The following is a 17,318-nucleotide window of genomic DNA, read 5'->3' on the forward strand; positions in this document are numbered from 1 at the left end:
TATGAAATAGGAGAAACCTTCGGTTCCAATGTTAGACTGCTTTAAAACAAATCTCATAGTTACCTTGGATAACAAAATTAGAGCTTATTTAAATGATCCAAAATATAGACATTTGCATCTCTCTGGTGCTTGGCAAGAAGTCTACATATGGAAGCTTTGGACAAGGAAGCAGGGTGTTTGCAGAAACTCTCAATCTCCTTGGGGTACAATTTTCCTAGATCCATTTTAAAAGGAAAGAAAAACAAACCCACAGAGGCACTCTAGGAGGCCTGAGCTCTGTTTAATAGGCTAAGACAGCTGTAGAGAAAAGCTGAGATACCAATTCCAAGTTGTGTTATTTCTAGGGAAACATGAAATAAGAAAATACAGTCTTTTTGTGGCCAGGAAGACAAGAAGAATCTTTCGAGTTGTCAATGAGCATATTATCACTTGCCTATTGGTTTGACTGTTCCTGGAATTATTTAAATACAGGATATATATTCGGGATACAAACCTCACTGGAGATGATGCATTCAGGAAATGAAATAGACTTGAGATCTTACAGCCTACAAAATGCATTTGAATATTTTCTCTCTTCAAATTTATTGGATTTTAAAAAGTTATTTCCTTTTGAACTTCCTGAATGAAAACAAAGCAAACTGCATGGCGACGAGAGATTTGTGCAGGAATAGGGGCTCTCAGAGGGGCCACAGTCTGCAGGGAAAGTAAGTCATGTTCCTCCCTGAACATGTGCCTGCAGCTCGGGCCTCTCGTGTGGATCTGGAAAGAACTTCAGGAGCCCTGGATTCCAGTCCACAGGCTGTTTCCTGGCTGCGCTCTCTAAACCTCAGCTCATCCTGCAAATGGAAATAATAACAAATGCCCGCCTGCCCCTGGGACGTCACCGCCCTGGACAGGGGGATGTCTACAGAGAAGGCCTGGGGAGCCCCCGAGGAGATAGGGGCATAGAAGGGGCCAGGGGGTGCAGGGCCAGGGAAGGGCTGGCCTCCAGGGACCTTGAGGGCCCATCTTCTGTGTCATTTCTAATAGGACCTGTCAGCAGGCAGGGCCCAGCACGCCACAAAGTGCAAGACAGCCACCTCCCTCAGACTCTGGCCTTTCAAAAGTTTACGGACTTTAAGAGACCTGAGGAATGATCAGGCCCAGCCCAGCTGTTTTAGAGCTGAAGCAACGGAGGTTCCTGCAGCAGCCTGGCAGGGTGCTGCCTCGGGCCTTTACAAACAAGCCTGCACAGAACCAAGTGAAGACACAGCCCCTGACTCCCTACTCTTTCCAGGCATTAAAGCTTTGATGCCTAAGTATGTTGCTGCCATGGGCTCCTAATGAGAACTGGGGACAGGACAACTTCCCAAGGCTCGCCAGCTGGAGGCCGGGGCTGCACACTGCCCAGACCAGATGGCTGGATGTGGAGCTGCGGACATGGAGTGGCCATCTCCCGGGAGAGGCTTCTGTACCCCAAACCCCTGGGACCCCCAGGACAGCATCACTAAACATGAAAGGAAAGCTCCACAGCAGAACTCCACAAATTCCCAAAGCCACGCCAACTCCAAACTCCTCCTGGCCCCAGGGTCACGCCCACAGCTCAGGTTTTCTGTGCTCTCTCCCAGCGGTGGGTCCGTGGTAGAAGGGCTTTCCTACGGCTGGCTACTGTCCCCAGAAAGTATGCCGGGCTGGCATGCTTCAGGGCGTCTTGCACCCACCGGCCGCAGAAGAGGACAGTACCACTGAGGCGCCCAGAGCAAAGCCCTCTCTTCTGTCCTGATGGCCACAGCAGAGTCCCACTCGGGGCCACAGCCTGACTTCCATTCTCCCTAGACCCAGCTGTCCCCTGGTCCTCACCACCAAGCCCGGCACCCACCTCTCCATGTATCTCCCACAGCGTGACCCCCGACCCTGAGCCTCCTGCCCGCCTGCCACCTTCTGTGGGACCCTCTGTGGACAGCGGTGTCTGTTTCCCCCAGGGGCCCGTTGGGCCTGCCTCGGAGGAGGAGAAAGAGGAGGCCTCAGGAAGGCCGCCCTCTGTCCCCTTCACGGTGGCTGCTCACGGAGAGGGGAGCAAAGGGAAGAGCAGTTTCCATGAGCATGTGCCCCAAACCCAAACACAGCTGGACGGCCTAATTTAGGCCACATCGCTGATGGGACGCAGAAGGCACTCGGCAGATTTCCTACGAGAAGGGAGCAAACACAGGGGACATGGGAAAACAAACACTCCCACCAGGAGGTTTTCCGTGTTCCAGAAAGTAACACGCGGGGGTGGGGAGAGAAGGAGGGGGTCCGGAGGGAGAGAAGAGGGGAGAATCGGGGAGAGGCAGAGAGCCGGCATGCACGTTCGTGAGAGCACGGGCGAGGATGGGCAGGGACACCTGCCTTTAGAAATGCCACGGCTGCTACAGCCGCTCAAGCCCTCCCGGGGCAGAGAGGGACGTCCGCTCCCGGAGACATGGACACACTTCTTAACCTCCATGAGCCTCATCCATCTCTTCTCTCATTCAGCCACTTGTTGTGAACCCACTGTGTGCCAGACACTGCCAGGCTCTAGAGATATAAAGCCAGATGCTAAAGGAGGGAGAGGAGGGGGAGGGTGGAGGAGGATGGGAGGGGGACTTGGGGGGGGAGGGAGGGGAAGGGCGAGAAGGAGGGACTTCCTCAAGCAGTCACACTGATTAACAGATAAGCAAACATGACACAAGTGCCTGAGCAAAGGGATGCTTCTTCCTGCGTGAAACAAGGGAGGGATCCAGACCTGCTGCGGTGGCGGGGGAGAGGGGGGGCGCGGGGGATGCGAGCCTCTTCCCTAAGAAGGTAACTTCCACAGGTGAAAGATCTCAAGGAAAGGCGCAGAGTAAAATACCTGATCAGATCATCAGCCTCTGCAGTTCCTCTCGTCCTTGACTCCACTCTTTTCACGCCCACGACCAATCCCTCCACAAAGCCCATGGCTCCACCTCAAACCACGTCTCACGTGGGACCACCTCCCACCTCCCCTGGCATGGCCTGGTCCAAGCTCTGAGCTCCACTATCCTTGCATGGACTATTGCAATAGCATCTCAAGAGTCTCCCTGCTTCTGCCCTTTTAAGTGTCAGAGGAAACTTGAAACCCTGCAAAGTAACTCCTCTGCTTACAACCTTCCAGTGGCTAGCCATCCCGGTCAGAACAAATCCCAGCTTGGGGAGTGCCCGTTGTGGTGCAGTGGAAATGAATCCAACTAGGAACCAGGAGGTTGCAGGTTTGATCCCTGGCCTCACTCAGTGGGTTAAGGATCTGGCGTGGCTGTCACTGCGGTGTAGGCCAGCAGCTGTAGCTCCAATTAGACCCCTAGCCTGGGAACATCCATTATGCCATAGGTGCAGCCCAATAAAGCAAAAAAATAAAATAAAAAAATAAAATAAAATCCCCACCTGTAACTCTGACCCACAGGACAGGATCCTGCTATAATATCCTTATGTCCTTTCCCTGCACCCTTCCCCACCTTTGCCTTCAGCCATGCAGCAGCCCAGCGCATTCCCTCTCTCCACTGTCCAGACTTGTGGCCTCCCCCAGGCCGTTTCACTGCCCCCTCCCGACCCCCTACTCCAAAGTCCCTCACCTGCTCTACTTTCTTTGGCTCTCGGCACTTGCCTGTCCTGTCCAGAACGTATCTCTCTACTGTCCTGGACTGTAAGGGGCATGAGAGGGGAGCCTTTGCTGGGGTCCCTGTGATACCACGAGCAGCCAGAGCAGGGCCTGTCACACCACGGACATGCAGCAAAGGAATCACGTGGGAAAAGAAGAGGGCTTCCTTCCCTGTGTTGGCACCCCGTGCACACAAGGGCCGAATCTGCCCCAAGGCTCACTCTCACAGTTCCAGAACTGGCCGCGCCTCCCTGGGGGAAGAGAGAGTTGAGGGGAAGGGCAGGGACCAGGTGGCACAGGCAGCCAAGTCCCCAGGTGGGCAGGAGACTGCGGTCTCTGGAATGAAAGAAGGACGGGGTGGCTGGATGAGGCAGAGAAGGTGGTCCAGACAGGACCCAGTACATCTCACGGAAGAGCCACCGCTAGTTCTGAGCAGGGACAGGTCAGATGGGGCTTGAATGTGAAAGGACCCACGGGGCTCCAGAGGGGATGTGGGGAGGCCATATCCAGGAAGGGGGCTGCTGGTTTTTGACTCAGGTGCTGGAAGGGGGGCTGCTGTATGGGGTAGACGAGGTGACACTTAGCCTAGGGCTCGGTCAGGGCCAGGCCAGTGGTGGATATTATGGGTGAGAGGAAGCTGTTTCTGGCCGGGAGGCACACCCCAGCTTCTGCGAGCCAACCCCCGTGACAGACACTGGGGAGCCCCGGCAGTTGCTGAGGCGGGTGAGCTCTGAGCGCTTCTGCAAGTGGCAAATCAGCACAAGAGATAATTTGATAATCAAAATAATGAATCCTCGGGTTACAATTGAGTTGCATGCCACTTACCGACGCTGTCCTTACAATCCCTCTCAGCCTAGCCCACGTCCGTTCCAATTCTCTTTTATTTGCCAGTTTATGGGCCAAAGCTGTTAGTGGGGTGACAGCCAAGGCCACCTGTCAATAAAGCACCCGCCCGTTATTAGACTTGAGCCAGATGGAGGGGCCCGAGGCCTGGGGACTCCCCTCCAGAATGGCTGGTTTGTGCCTTCAATTTCTGAGTTGAGCAAATTACATTTTAATATAGGAATTCACATTCAGCTCATTCACAGAAGTTAATTTTAAAACGTAAAGGAGGAAATCTGTATGATCTCATTATAAATGTAATCATCAAGTCCCAAGGATTTTCCATTTACAAAGCCTTACCATCCTCTCCTCTCTTTCGGTTTCCAGGGACACTGACCCAGTCCAATCAATCACCCCATAAATATTTATTGAGTACCCACTACAGGCAAAGCCGTGCGCCAGGTGCTGGGGGGGAGCAGAGAAAGAATGTGGTACCTGCACTTGACTCCTAAAAGAATACACAGAAAAAGCTCCAAATGTGGGCCCGATCTTCACCAAGGATGCAGGCTCGGTCCCCAGCCTGGCACAGTGGGTTAAAGGATCTGGCATTGCTGCAGCTGTGGTGTAGGTCATAACCATAGCTTGGATCTAACCCCTGGTTTGGGAATGCCACATGCTGTGGTGTGGCCAAGAAAAAAGGCAGAAAGAAAAAGAAATCTCACCAAGAAGAGAAAGTGAGGGAAACTGTGCATGGCCCTAACAGACCCCCCTTTCATCTGCGCGACCCCGCCCCCCGCCCTGCCGCAGGTGGGCACACACCCCTTGAGTGTGGCAGGACCACGGGGTGACAGGTGCGGGTACTGCCTGCTGAGGCAATAAGAAGAGGATGTGCAGAGCGAGAGTCGGCACCCTCGCCGAGACCATGACGGAGCTGCTGCAGCTAAGACCCTCGGGACACAGCTTCTGGGGGCGCCCTTCCTCCCCACCCCCAACTTCCCCCAACCCTCACCACTCGTGGGCCTGCTGACCTCACACGTCCCTGACTTCTGCTCCATCCCAGCCATTTGTCACAATGAGCAAGGCAGGTGCAGCGAGAAAGCAGTCAAAGAACAGGGCAGGTTCTAAGGAAGTGGGTGTGGGGAAATTCGGGGGAGAGAGGGAGGGCGGGCCCCGAAGGCATGCCAGCAGCAAGGACAAGGTTCAGGGCCAAAGACGGCGCTCCTGCCTGGCACTAGCACACACATCTTAAACCTCATGTAGTAAAATTTACCAAACTTTCCTGGTTTCCGTGTAATGCTTGCAAGGGCCTTCTTCACCCAATGATATATAAATATAGTCACTGCTATTTTTCTCCTGTTTTTATTTATTTAAATTAAATTTTAATCTATCTGGATTTGATATAAAATCTATCATAAACCTATCTGAGCTTATAGTAAATTAAATTCTTCTACATTCTTAGGTCTTATTCTGTATTACTAACTTTTCCGCCTCTCCGGGAGGCAGAACAACATAGCTTTTTTTTTTTTTTTTTTTTTTTTTTTTTTTTGTCTTTTTGTCTTTTTTAGGGCCGTACCCGCGGCATATGTAGGTTCCCAGGCTAGGGGTCTAATCGGAGCTGTAGCCAGCAGCCTACGCCGCAGCCACAGCAACTCGGGATCCGATCCGCATGTGTAACCTACAGCACAGCTCATGGCAACGCCGGATCCTTAACCCACTGAGCAAGGCCAGGGATCGAACCCGAAACCTCATGGTTCCAATCGGATTCATTAACCATTGCGCCTCGAGGGGAACTTCCACATAGCTTTAATTATTATTAAATTAATACTTAATCATTTTAAAACAAAAATGCCCCATCCTCCCACCCCTCATTACTTACTTTTCAGTTATTCCAAATATGCTCAAAGTTTGTTTTTCTTTCAGATGAACTCAATAATTATTTTATACCCCCCCAAAAAATCTGCTGTAACTTAACTGGAATTCTGTTTAATTTATAGATTAATTTGGGGGAGAACTGACATCTTTGCTATATCGAGTCTCTATTTAGATACTTAATATAATTTTCCATTTATTCACATCTATCCCTCAGTAGGTTTTATATTCCCCCCACCAGGAGTACTGAATATTTCTTCCCAGTTTTTCCTAGATATAAATTACTTAGGCATTGGGTTAAGTTTCTGAATGATTTTTATTGTATTTTTCTTTGGTCATCTACTAAGGAAGGAGTTTATTTTTTTTTAAAGTCCACGATCAGCCATCTGAGATATTTCTTCCATCATCTCTAACAGCTTTGGTCCTCTTGAGTTTTCATTCTCTTCCTGGAAAAAGACCATCGCACCTCTGGCAAATAACGATACTTCGGTCTCTGTCTTTCCACAACGGACTACCCTTTACAGCGTCACCTACTGCAACTGGCAGTCTCCTTCAGGAGAACTTTAAGGGGCGACCTGAGGGAACTTCCTCGTCTTGCCCCTACCTTTCCTGAGAATGTCAGGACATTCATGAGACTCGGTGGTCCTCCAGCCTGCATTTTCAGCCCTTTATCTATATGGACCCTTTAACTGGTCACATAGTCACTGCTTTATTGCACTGCTTTAGAAACTGGAAGTTTTCAAAGTACTCACTAGCCCAACTCCACACTCAGTCTCCTCGAACCAGCTCTTAGGGAGCCCCTGCCTCGTGCGAGGGGCCCCGTCCACATGTCCCCCCCACTTCCTGCTGGTCCCACCAGGGCCCCGCTCATCAGAACGAGTGACATCACCAGGGAGGAAGCGAGAGCCCTGCAGGTCACTACTTGCATGACCGTGGATGATTTATTTCTCTGAGCCTTGTTTTTCTTTTGTGTAAAAAGGGACTCATCTCACAGTCTCCCCCTAAGACTGCAGTGAGGCAGCGGTTGTCAGCTCCCACCAAGTGCCCAGTATTTGGAGGGAGTCACTACATCGCTCTCCGCACTGCTTCCCTCCCCTCTGCTCGTCCCCTCCTCTGTGGCTTAATTCGTGCACCCCTCACCCAAGCGTCTGAACTTGCTTGTCCTCCATGCGCAGCAAGAGCCAAGGTTTCCCTCAAAGTCCGACTCGTGACTCAGCTGCTCGCAGAGAGGCCTCCTGTCGCAAGGAACGTGCCCACCCTCTCCCGAGTGTGTCTGTCCCCCCGACATCTCACGTCCAATCTGTCCCACTTTAGTACTTGATTATGGGTTGTCTTTAGAATTTTCCAGATAATTACAAGTGGTAATTACTTGCTGGTTTTCATGTAGCTACACCTTGCCTTTCTAATTAGATTAAAAGCTTTTTAAGGCCAAGGATCGCAGCTGCTGCTTCTTGATCACCCACAGGCCCTGGTGCCGTGCATCCAGACGTGGAATTGCTTGCTTAATTACTTTTACATTTATTAAGTGGATAAAATGACCCGTCATTTTCCTCATTCAAATTCAAGCATTTAAAACAGAACCGGAAAACTGAATACACAACGACCCTACCTGCGTAGAGGCACCGAAAGCGATTCCTGACGCTCAGACACGGTCTCCCCGCACCCCCAGCTGGCCCCAGGAAGACGCTCCTGCTCCTGCACCAACTTCCGCATCCCAGTAAATGGCATAACCGTCCACTCTGTTTCTCCATCTGGAACAGGGGTCACCCTCTATCTCTGCCTTTCTTTCACCCCCGCCCCATCCATCCCACTGACATCAGCAGACAGATCCCACCTCTGCTTCTCTTCATTCTCCTCCTCCGCCAGCACCTGCGCAGGTCAGCATCCCCCGCTCCCCTGACGGCTGCAGCAGCCTCGTAACGCCCCCATCCGCCACTCTTCCCATCCAACCCCGTCCTCACCGGACAGCCAGAGGGAGCTTTCAAAACCATAAAAATCCTTCAGCGGCGTCCCCTCCTGCTGGGAGGAACACCCACATCCCTCAGCTCTGCCTCCAAGCCCGGCCCCTGTGCTCCCACCTCGGCCACCCCAGCCACCACCCTGCAGCCTGCCCCTCTTTCAGGCTTTTCCTATCAATTATCTGAGGTGGGCCCCATCCATATTTGTCTCTGTCGTGGGAGGGTCCTTCTGGCACTCCCCCATCCTGTCTTACTTGCTCCCGAGCTGCGTTTCTCACCAGACCATAAGCCCCATGAGGGAGTGGGTCACGGGAGTCTTGTTCCTATCAAACACCCGGGAGGCAGGCAGGAAATCTCTGTTGAGTGTATGAAGATGTCCAAGCTGGGCGGACAGCTGGACTTGATAGGGATGGAGTAGGCACAGGTGGTTGTAGAAGTCTCAATAGGGGATCAAAGACAAAGAGGGAAGCCTGGGAGATGTTGGGAGACCACTGTCAAGTTTAGGAAAACTGTCAGAACAAGGCAGCCTTGCTTAACCAGCAGAGGTGCGAGAATTGCCTCAAGTCATTGGGTGGGGGTGGGATAAGGCCTGCATTCAGATTCAGACCGAGGGCAAGAGCGCGAAGACCACCCCTCAGCTGATTTGAATACACACCTTACCAGCTACTAAGGAGAAGCTACTACTCCTGGAAAGGAAGAGGTGGGCCTTTCCAAGCTCCACACCCCTTGGATGATAAAACCGTGGCCCACCAGATCATCCTGGGGCAGAGCTTCCATGCCTGTCTGTTTGCATCTCTCACAAGCCTCCTATCCTAATAAATCTGTTCCTTGCCTACCACTGTGTCTCTCGCTGAATTCCCTCTGTGTGGAGGCATAAAGAACTTGAGGCTTGCTGAGTCCAGACACGGGGTAAATCAAATTTAAAACATGGGTTCAAGTCCCAATCTGGGTTTTGGCTGGGTTCAGGCCGTTAGTGCTGTCAGTTTCAGATACCTCGGGCCGGGACCCACTTTCTTCACAGGCGTGGCTGCCAGCACACGGAATGAACGCTGTGGAATGAAAGAGCACGAAGACATCCAAGCTTGGTGACTGACCAGCCCCGGAGGTTTGAGAAAGCCAGTTGGCCTCTTTGAGCCAGAGATTCAACTCAGCGCATGGAAGCAGAGATACCGGCTCTGTCCACCTTGCAAGGATGTTGTGAGGACAAAGTAGAACTGCCTGTGACAGTGCTTTGAAATACACATGGTCTTAAAAAAGGCAAGGTGCCCTGTCCCGATCCTGAGCATTTTAGGACTTGTCACAGTGTGCCCGGCTGGGTCTGGCACAGTCAGGCGGTGCTCTAGGGTCTAGTCTTACCAAATCCAGCCCCTCCCCCAAGAATAATCATTACCCCACTTTAAAATCCAGATGCCACCAAACTTGGTTTACCTCGGCAAGATTTACAAACTACCTTGAACACACCTTTAAAATCTAAAACGGGAGTTCCCGTCGTGGCGCAGTGGTTAACGAATCTGACTAGGAACCATGAGGTTGCAGGTTCGGTCCCTGCCCTTGCTCAGTGGGTTAAGGATCCGGCATTGCCGTGAGCTGTGGTGTAGGTTGCAGATGCGGCTCGGATCCCTCGTTGCTGTGGCTCTGGTGTAGGCCAATGGCTACAGCTCCGATTAGACCCCTAGCCTGGGAACCTCCATATGCCGTGGGAGCGGCCCAAAGAAATAGCAAAAAAAATAAAATAAAATAAAATAATAAAAATAAAAAAAATAAAATCTAAAACGTCTAAGAAATGAGAATAATGTTACAATATTTTTAAACCATTCACTAAAATCAATGGGGGGAAAAAAGGGTGTTTAAAGACACCTGTCCATTTTTTTTCTTGTGAATTTCAAATAACTAACATTTCTTGACAGGGCCCTTCTTTGCTGCCGCTTTTCCGCTATTATAACTTTGATGAAGAAAGCAGCCACGCGGGAGTACGTTTCCTCTCTCAGGTTCACAGGACAATCTCGGTCTCCACCAATGTTTTCACTTTCTAAAAATTTCAACTCCAAACCTTATTCCTTGAGAAAGGCAAGAATAAAGCCAAAATGAGCAATTGGAGATTCCCTCTAGCTTTTCAGAATTAGTTGTGAACTGTGCTTATAGCCTCGGTCTGTGAAAGCCTCTCTACAGTTCAGGAAAGGGTTCTGCTGACAGCCCCCAGCACCCGCCATGGCCTTGTACCAAACACCAGCGAGCAACTCTAGTAAACAAACACAGCATAGTGTCGGGTGAGCCTGCAAACCCATTAAAACGAGTAACAGCTCTTTCTCCTGCTCACAAAACACAATACTCAATTAATTTATGGAAATTAAATAGGTGGCATGACCGCTGCTGGCACCCCAGCCACACAAAGGCGACTGCATAGCGAGGCTCAGGATGCAAACTCCTGGGAGGGGCGGGCTGCTCAGGCCTGGCGGATATGCCCACCGGGCAAATGCCTGTGCTATTTTTAAAGCACAACCTGCATAATGAAAGAAACTTGGTGACGTTGTCCCAGGTCCGGTCTGCCTTGTGGACAGCCATGGTCCACCCCCCAGAAGACAGAGCACTAAGGCAGGGTAGAGACTACTGAAAAGACAAGGCACGACCCCAGGCCCTTCCACAGAAGGAGGGCCATGGAAGCCAGGCTACACGCTGTGATAAAAGGAGTGATTCATTGGGACTTGAAAACTAAACTCGAGTTCCCGCTGTGGCTTGGCAGGTTAAGAACCCGACTAGGATCCATGAGGTTGTGGGTTTGATCCCTGGCCTCACTCAGTGGGTTAAGGATCTGGTGTCACCATTAGCTGTGGGGTAGGTCACAGACACACCTTGGATCTGGCATTGCTGTGGCTGTGGTGTAGGCCGGCAGCTGCAGCTCCAATTGGACCCCTAGCCTGGGAACGTTCCTATGCCATGGGTGTGGCCTTAAAAAGTGGAAAAAGAAAGTTTTAAACTCTTCAATACCCCGAAAAAGGGTGCACTCTTCAGAAAACTTGAGTTTCGATTAAACTTTCTAGCTTTCTCTGCAAGATGACAGTACCTATTAAATAAACACATGAGGGCCACACCCTCTCCTAGGACCTATCCAGGTAGGTTTCGGGGGCCACAAGGGAAGCCGGATTTCAGATGCACAGACTCCCAGAGAGTATGTTCTGAAATCCCTAAGCTCCAGTCAAGGAGCTGCCTGGGCTCCAGGGTGGGAGCGTCCGGGTCTGGGCTCGATGATAGCGGGGGAGAGAAAAGCAGCAAACCCTTCCTCCAAAGCAAACCCTCTTTCATGCCCTCTCCCCAGAAGTTACGAGGCAAGTCAGCTGCCAAAGGCCAGGTGAGGCCGACCGGAAAGGGAGAACTGGGTGCAAGGATGCCCAGGAAGAGGAGGGGTGCGTGGCATGGGGCGCATGGTGGGGGCTGCAGGCCGGGCCCCTGGGAAGGGGGGGTGGGCCTCAGACCCCACTGGGCAGAGGCCACTCCTGAGAGGCAGGCCAGCAGGAAGCAGAGGGGATAGTCCTCCAGCCCAGCTGTCCTCCAGCTGGATGGGCAGAGGAAGTGCCTAAGGGAGCCTCTGAGGCCTGGAATGTGGGAGAGAAAGTAGGCCTGGGGCATCAACCTAGGGTGGGAGAGGGCCCAGAGGGACAGAAAACCCTTGGCCGGCAGAGGTGAGGCTGCTGACCTGGGTTCAGCTCCAGCCTGGCTCCCAGCCTTTAATAACAGCGAATAATAATAAACAACAATAATCATGTTGCTAGAAGTTCTAACTCCCAAGCATGCACCAGCCCCCGTGCTTCTAGAAGGCAGTAGGCATAAAGGTTCAAAGCTCTGATGGGGGTCTGATCCCAGCTCCACCACTTACAAACTCTGTGGCCTTAGGCAAGTCAGCCCCTGTGCACCAGGACGGGTTGTCAGTTTCTGCCTCTTAGGGTCGCTGTGACAACTAGTCAGCATAACGCTCAGACAAGGCAGGCAGAAAAGGCTCGGTAGCTACAAGTAGATAGTACTTTTTTCTCTCCTTTAGATTTTCTTTAATCCTCATGGGTTTCCAAAGAAACTGAGGTCAGAGGTCACAAGGAAGGCCAATGGTGGACGGGAGGAGGAGACCAGGTCTGTGGGGCTCCAAGGCCACTCCGCCCTCTCCAGGACTACGCTGGAACGGAGCCCTCCCCAGCAGAACGACCAGGGGACCCAGATCACTTGCCATTTTCCCATCAAGGCTTCTACCTAATTGTATCACCACCTGAGACCCACCCCATCACCTCCAGGGTGAAACCCACATTCCCAGCAAAGCAGCCAGAGCCAGGGGGCAAAGTGGTGTCTCTGCACCCCTTCCAGAGAGACAGAGACAGGGTGGGGGGTGGGGGGGCCGCAGGGGGACAGAGAGAAGTCTGCACCGAGGAAAGGACTTGAGGTTTAGCCTCACAAAGACCCAAGTTCAAATTCTGCTCTTTGGTTTTTTTTGTTGGTTTTTTTTCGTTGTTGTTGCTGTTTTGCTTTTTAGGGCCACACCTGTGGCATATGGAAGTTCCCAGGCTGGGGGCCAAATCAGAGCTGCAGCTGCCAGCCTGTACCACAGCCACAGCAACACAGGATTCAAACCACATTTGTGACTTACACCATAGCTCAAGGCAACGCTGGATCTTTAACCCACTGAATGAGGCCTGGGATCAAACCCTCATGCTTATGGATCCTAGTGGGGTTCGTTATTGCTGAGCCACAAAGGGAACTCTCAAATTCTGCTCTATGAATGCTACTTATGTGTCCTTCTGAAAGTTACTTTATCTTTCTATGTCTCTGTATCTAAACTTGCAAAATGATGCTCACACAAATTATTTAACTCAGCCGAGGCACGTGGTAAAGAACAGCCACAGGTATCCTGACGTCCCAGCTCTACACCTGCCATCCTCCCAAGGTCACCTCGTCCTGGAGTGTGGGACAGCAACACCCACCCCCGTGCACAATGATTCTGCTTATTTTCTCCCCTTTATTCTGTCCCCTGCGCCTCCCCCATCCTGTCCAGCCCTGCCCTACTTCTCTACCTGATTCTACAGAATTTCTTTTTCAAGATCCGCTCCCCCCCGCCAGCATGACCTCCTCTGGGAAGAGTTTCCCTTCATTCCCCATCCCCAGGGCACCCGCTGCGGGCCACTAACAGGAAGGCACACACAGTCACCACTGTACCACCCACGCTGCGCAGAAGGCCACTGTCTGGACTGACCACACTCCCCAGTTCACAGGCTGGTTTTGCTCCTGTTTCCTCATCCGGGCTGTGTTCCTTGAGGGCACAGGTGGCACCTCCTGTATCTGGACCCCAGTGCCTGGCACTCTGTAAGCACTCTCTCAGTGCTTGTTGAAGTGAGAATGCAAATGGTTTAAGTGCTCCCTGGGAGAACTAAACACACAAAGACGAGCAAGAATGAGAACTGTACAACTTCAGAGCTGGAAGGAAAATGCGCACTCACGTTGTCTGCTGCCTTCATCCCACGTGAAGACTATTAGCCTGCATTTGTCAGCTGCTCAGGAGCATACAGTCAGGAGACGCTGGGCCTGGCACGTTTAACCAGGACATGGCCACTCCAGTAATGGCTGAGTATCATCAAGTGGCCAAGCCTAGGCGGATATCCTTAGTGATGCCACTGGCTGTGACGATGGGATGGCTCTCTTACACAAGAGGGGACTCACCAAGAACATGCCAGGAGTCGGTGACGCAGAGGCCCAGGCCACGCACGTAACCGACAGCATCAAACAATAAATACCCCTGGCGGGAAAACAAGCCCAGTCACCTCATGTCCTAAGTGCCAAAACAGAAAGAAAAAAAAAAAAAATCAGAAATAGGGGAGATACAGGTATGGCTTTTAAATTGTTAAGTTTTAAAAAGGTTTAGCTTGTAAAGATCCTGTCACTGGAACTCTGCACATCACAGCCAGATGCACAAAACTGGTGTGGGAAAAGCATGTTTTTCAGCTCAGGCCAGGCCGGGGAGAGCCAGAGAAGCAGAACAAAAACAAAAACAAAAACCCAACCACATAAACAAATGGGAATAAGCTAAAGAAATGACATTTTGGCTAAGGCTCAGGAAGGAAAATTTTTAAATACAAGGAAAGATACTAGCAGGAAAAGGGAAATTATATTTTAAACTTTCTTGCTCCTATACTTCCCTGTGGAAACCTTTCTACAACCAAAACTTCCTCCTTGGGGTGGGTCTGGAGAGATTTACAGTAAGTGAAGGCCCACGCCACCCCTACCCACCCAAAGCCATCGGGGGACCTGCTACAATAGCTGCCCTCGGCCCCAGGTCCAACCCTGCCCCCCCCCCCACCAAAGCAGTTCCTAACCGGAAGGGCGGGGGGCCTCAAGTTCATTTCTAGGTCTGAGGGTCTTTATTTCAACACAGATATTGTTTTAAAAGGAACCAAATCGGAGTTCCCGTCGTGGCGCAGTGGTTAACGAATCCGACTAGGAACCATGAGGTTGCGGGTTCGGGTTCGGTCCCTGCCCTTGCTCGGTGGGTTAACGATCCGGCGTTGCCGTGAGCTGTGGTGTAGGTTGCAGACGCGGCTCGGATCCCGCGTTGCTGTGGCTGTGGCGTAGGCCGGTGGCTACAGCTCCGATTCAACCCCTAGCCTGGGAACCTCCATATGCCGCGGGAGCGGCCCAAGAAATAGCAACAACAACAACAACAAAAGACAAAAGACAAAAAAATAAAAAAAAAAATAAAAGGAACCAAATCCTTCCACTTCTCTCAGCTTCACTGGCCCTCATTCGAATGTGGTGGGGAATGTTCAAAGGGAGGGTTTCTGGCCCCACGTTCATTCAGATGTGTCTGTACCCCCAAATCCTTGGAAGCTTTTGCATTTTTCATTACGCAGAAAGATTTGGGCAGATAATGGAAATAAATAGAGGCACGGAGGCAGGCATCTCAAAGGCCTCCGAATAAAGCAGCCTGGCCTCCTCAGGGAGCAAGCGCATCCACAGACACAGCAGGGAAGCGACTCGGGGTGCACAGGGCCCCACCCACAGTTGCCTTCCTGCCTCGAACTTTCGGCAAGAACAATAATCACTGTCTCCCAGCAGATGGGATTCTAGAACTGGCTGGTAACGATCACGAAATGGCTAAAGGGTGGCCCTACGCTCAGTCAAGGCCCGTCAGCCTCACTCCTGTGAGCCCACGACCCCTTAGACATCTTCCTACCGTGATTTTGTAAAAAAGGAAGCAATCTGCCCCTTCGAAAAGAAAAGTTTGAAGAACATGCTTCATCCAGTTTTAAGGGTTGTTCTCTTAGGAAGATGAACTGCATGGACAAATGCACAGCCCCAGGCTCCCAGCAGCCACTCTGCATCAGAACTGCTGCTGCTCTGTTGGGCTTAACCTCCTCCTGCAAAGAATCAGGCTCGCACTGAAGTGAGCACAGAGCAGCAGCTGCTAAGAAACCAACATCTCTAAAAAGGAGCTGATTAAGGAAGGGCTGGGATGGCCGGGTTTGCTTTGCTTCTGAGCAACAACACACGATTTCAGAAGAGTCTGGAGGCCCTGCAACAGGACCAGGCTGGAAGGGCTGCCAGAGAAAACAACGAGATTACACACACAATCAGCACGCTTGCAGCAGCCTGGCTACGGGCGCTCACTCACCCCGTCTCATCCTGCCTGGTGCATCTGAGGGTCGTTAGACGGCACCAGATCCAGACTTGAGAAGAGAGCAAACCATTCCCATTGAGCAACAATTCAGGCCAATCAAGCTGGGGCATTGATGGGCTGTGAAGAGTGTTGATTAGCTTGAACGTAGGTCGATTATTTTAGGGGAGAAACAGCATGTGAAATACAGAGGTGCTTGTTAGGCGTCCTGCCTCTACTTCAGGCACTCGAGCCAAACATTTCCAATTGGCTACTATCAGAAGCCAAGTTTAAATGTTGGCATGATTTCTCAGAAAACCCCAACTCCCAGAATTTGAAGATCATGAAAGCACTTTCTGGCAAGTGTTCTCTATGGGAAGTGGTATCAGTGGGAATGTCACGTGCCAAGAACTAATCAAGCTCTGGGGAAAAAAGGCTGCCTTGCCCAATCAATTCATTAAGTCTCATTCTCTGAACTCAGATCTCTCTGCCCGCACACATACTAATACCTGATTCAGGGACGGCGATGGTAGCGTGGTGGGAAAGTGGTAGTCATTATTAAATGTGGTTTCCATGACACCTCGCCACAACGCCTCATCGTCGTCTGTGGAGCGGACATGAACATTACAGAAAATAGTAGGTCAACCCGCGGTAAAAGGATGCTTCATGGCCACTTCATGTATACATTTAGCCTATGAGTATTGATGGAGTCCCTACCATATCCCAGACACAGTTCTAAGGGCTGGCACCGAAGCAATAAATAAGACAGATAAGGTCCTTGCCCTCACAGGACTCCAAGAAACAAGCAATGGACCCAGATTCATTTGACTAGTTCGATTATAATGATGGAAATTATTAGGAATAACCAATGTTTGCAAGGAGAAATACAAAAGGCAGGAGGAGAGCACCATGACAGAGCCAGTCAAATTTACATAAGCCATACCAGCCTTAGGCACAGCTTATGAACATGTTTCTTTTTACCACTCTTATTTCTAAACAATGAGATAAATTAAAAGCAGGTGGAATAGCACCACCAAAATAATACTGCATTGAAAGATACAGCAACATAACAAAGAGCTTCAAAGACATGTAGAGGTATATGACACTTAGGGGACTATGGCACCAAGCTTAAGGGCAGAGAAGCCCCAAGATGGAGTAACACATGCTATGATTCAGCATAAGAAGAGGAGGTGGTTTGGCTGAAACTCAAGGGCAAAAAAAACAAAGAAAGTCCAAAGTCCTACTGTTTGTCCTAGAGAAACAGTCACCTGTGTGGCTGGCTTCTAACATTACCCAACAAGCCACAGTCACCCTTCAAAATGTCTCCTAAACCCAACTTCCCTTCCTGCATCTCCACTATCCCTCTCCCGCCCCAAACTGCTAACATCCCACCTGGGATGTTGCAACAGCCTCCTCTGATGTTCCTGCTGCT

At 51.0% G+C, this 17,318-nt stretch overlaps 1 protein-coding gene across 11 annotated transcripts in view; it reads right to left on the reverse strand.

Moving 5' to 3' along the window:
* Positions 1-17,318, reverse strand: part of ZDHHC14 (zinc finger DHHC-type containing 14) — a 271,704-nt gene that overhangs the window by 157,940 nt on the left and 96,446 nt on the right. Inside the window, exon 1 of one of the 11 annotated variants that reach the window (XM_021086511.1) lies at positions 7,914-9,818. The exons of the other annotated variants lie outside the window; for them this stretch is intronic. Within the exon in view, the coding sequence (XP_020942170.1) occupies positions 7,914-8,032 (119 nt within the window). The 5' untranslated portion in view covers positions 8,033-9,818. Of the gene's footprint in view, positions 1-7,913; positions 9,819-17,318 lie in introns of those variants that run through there. 11 annotated transcript variants of the gene reach the window in all.

The sequence above is a fragment of the Sus scrofa genome, chromosome 1 (assembly GCF_000003025.6).
Source record: "Sus scrofa isolate TJ Tabasco breed Duroc chromosome 1, Sscrofa11.1, whole genome shotgun sequence".
NCBI lineage: Eukaryota > Metazoa > Chordata > Mammalia > Artiodactyla > Suidae > Sus > Sus scrofa.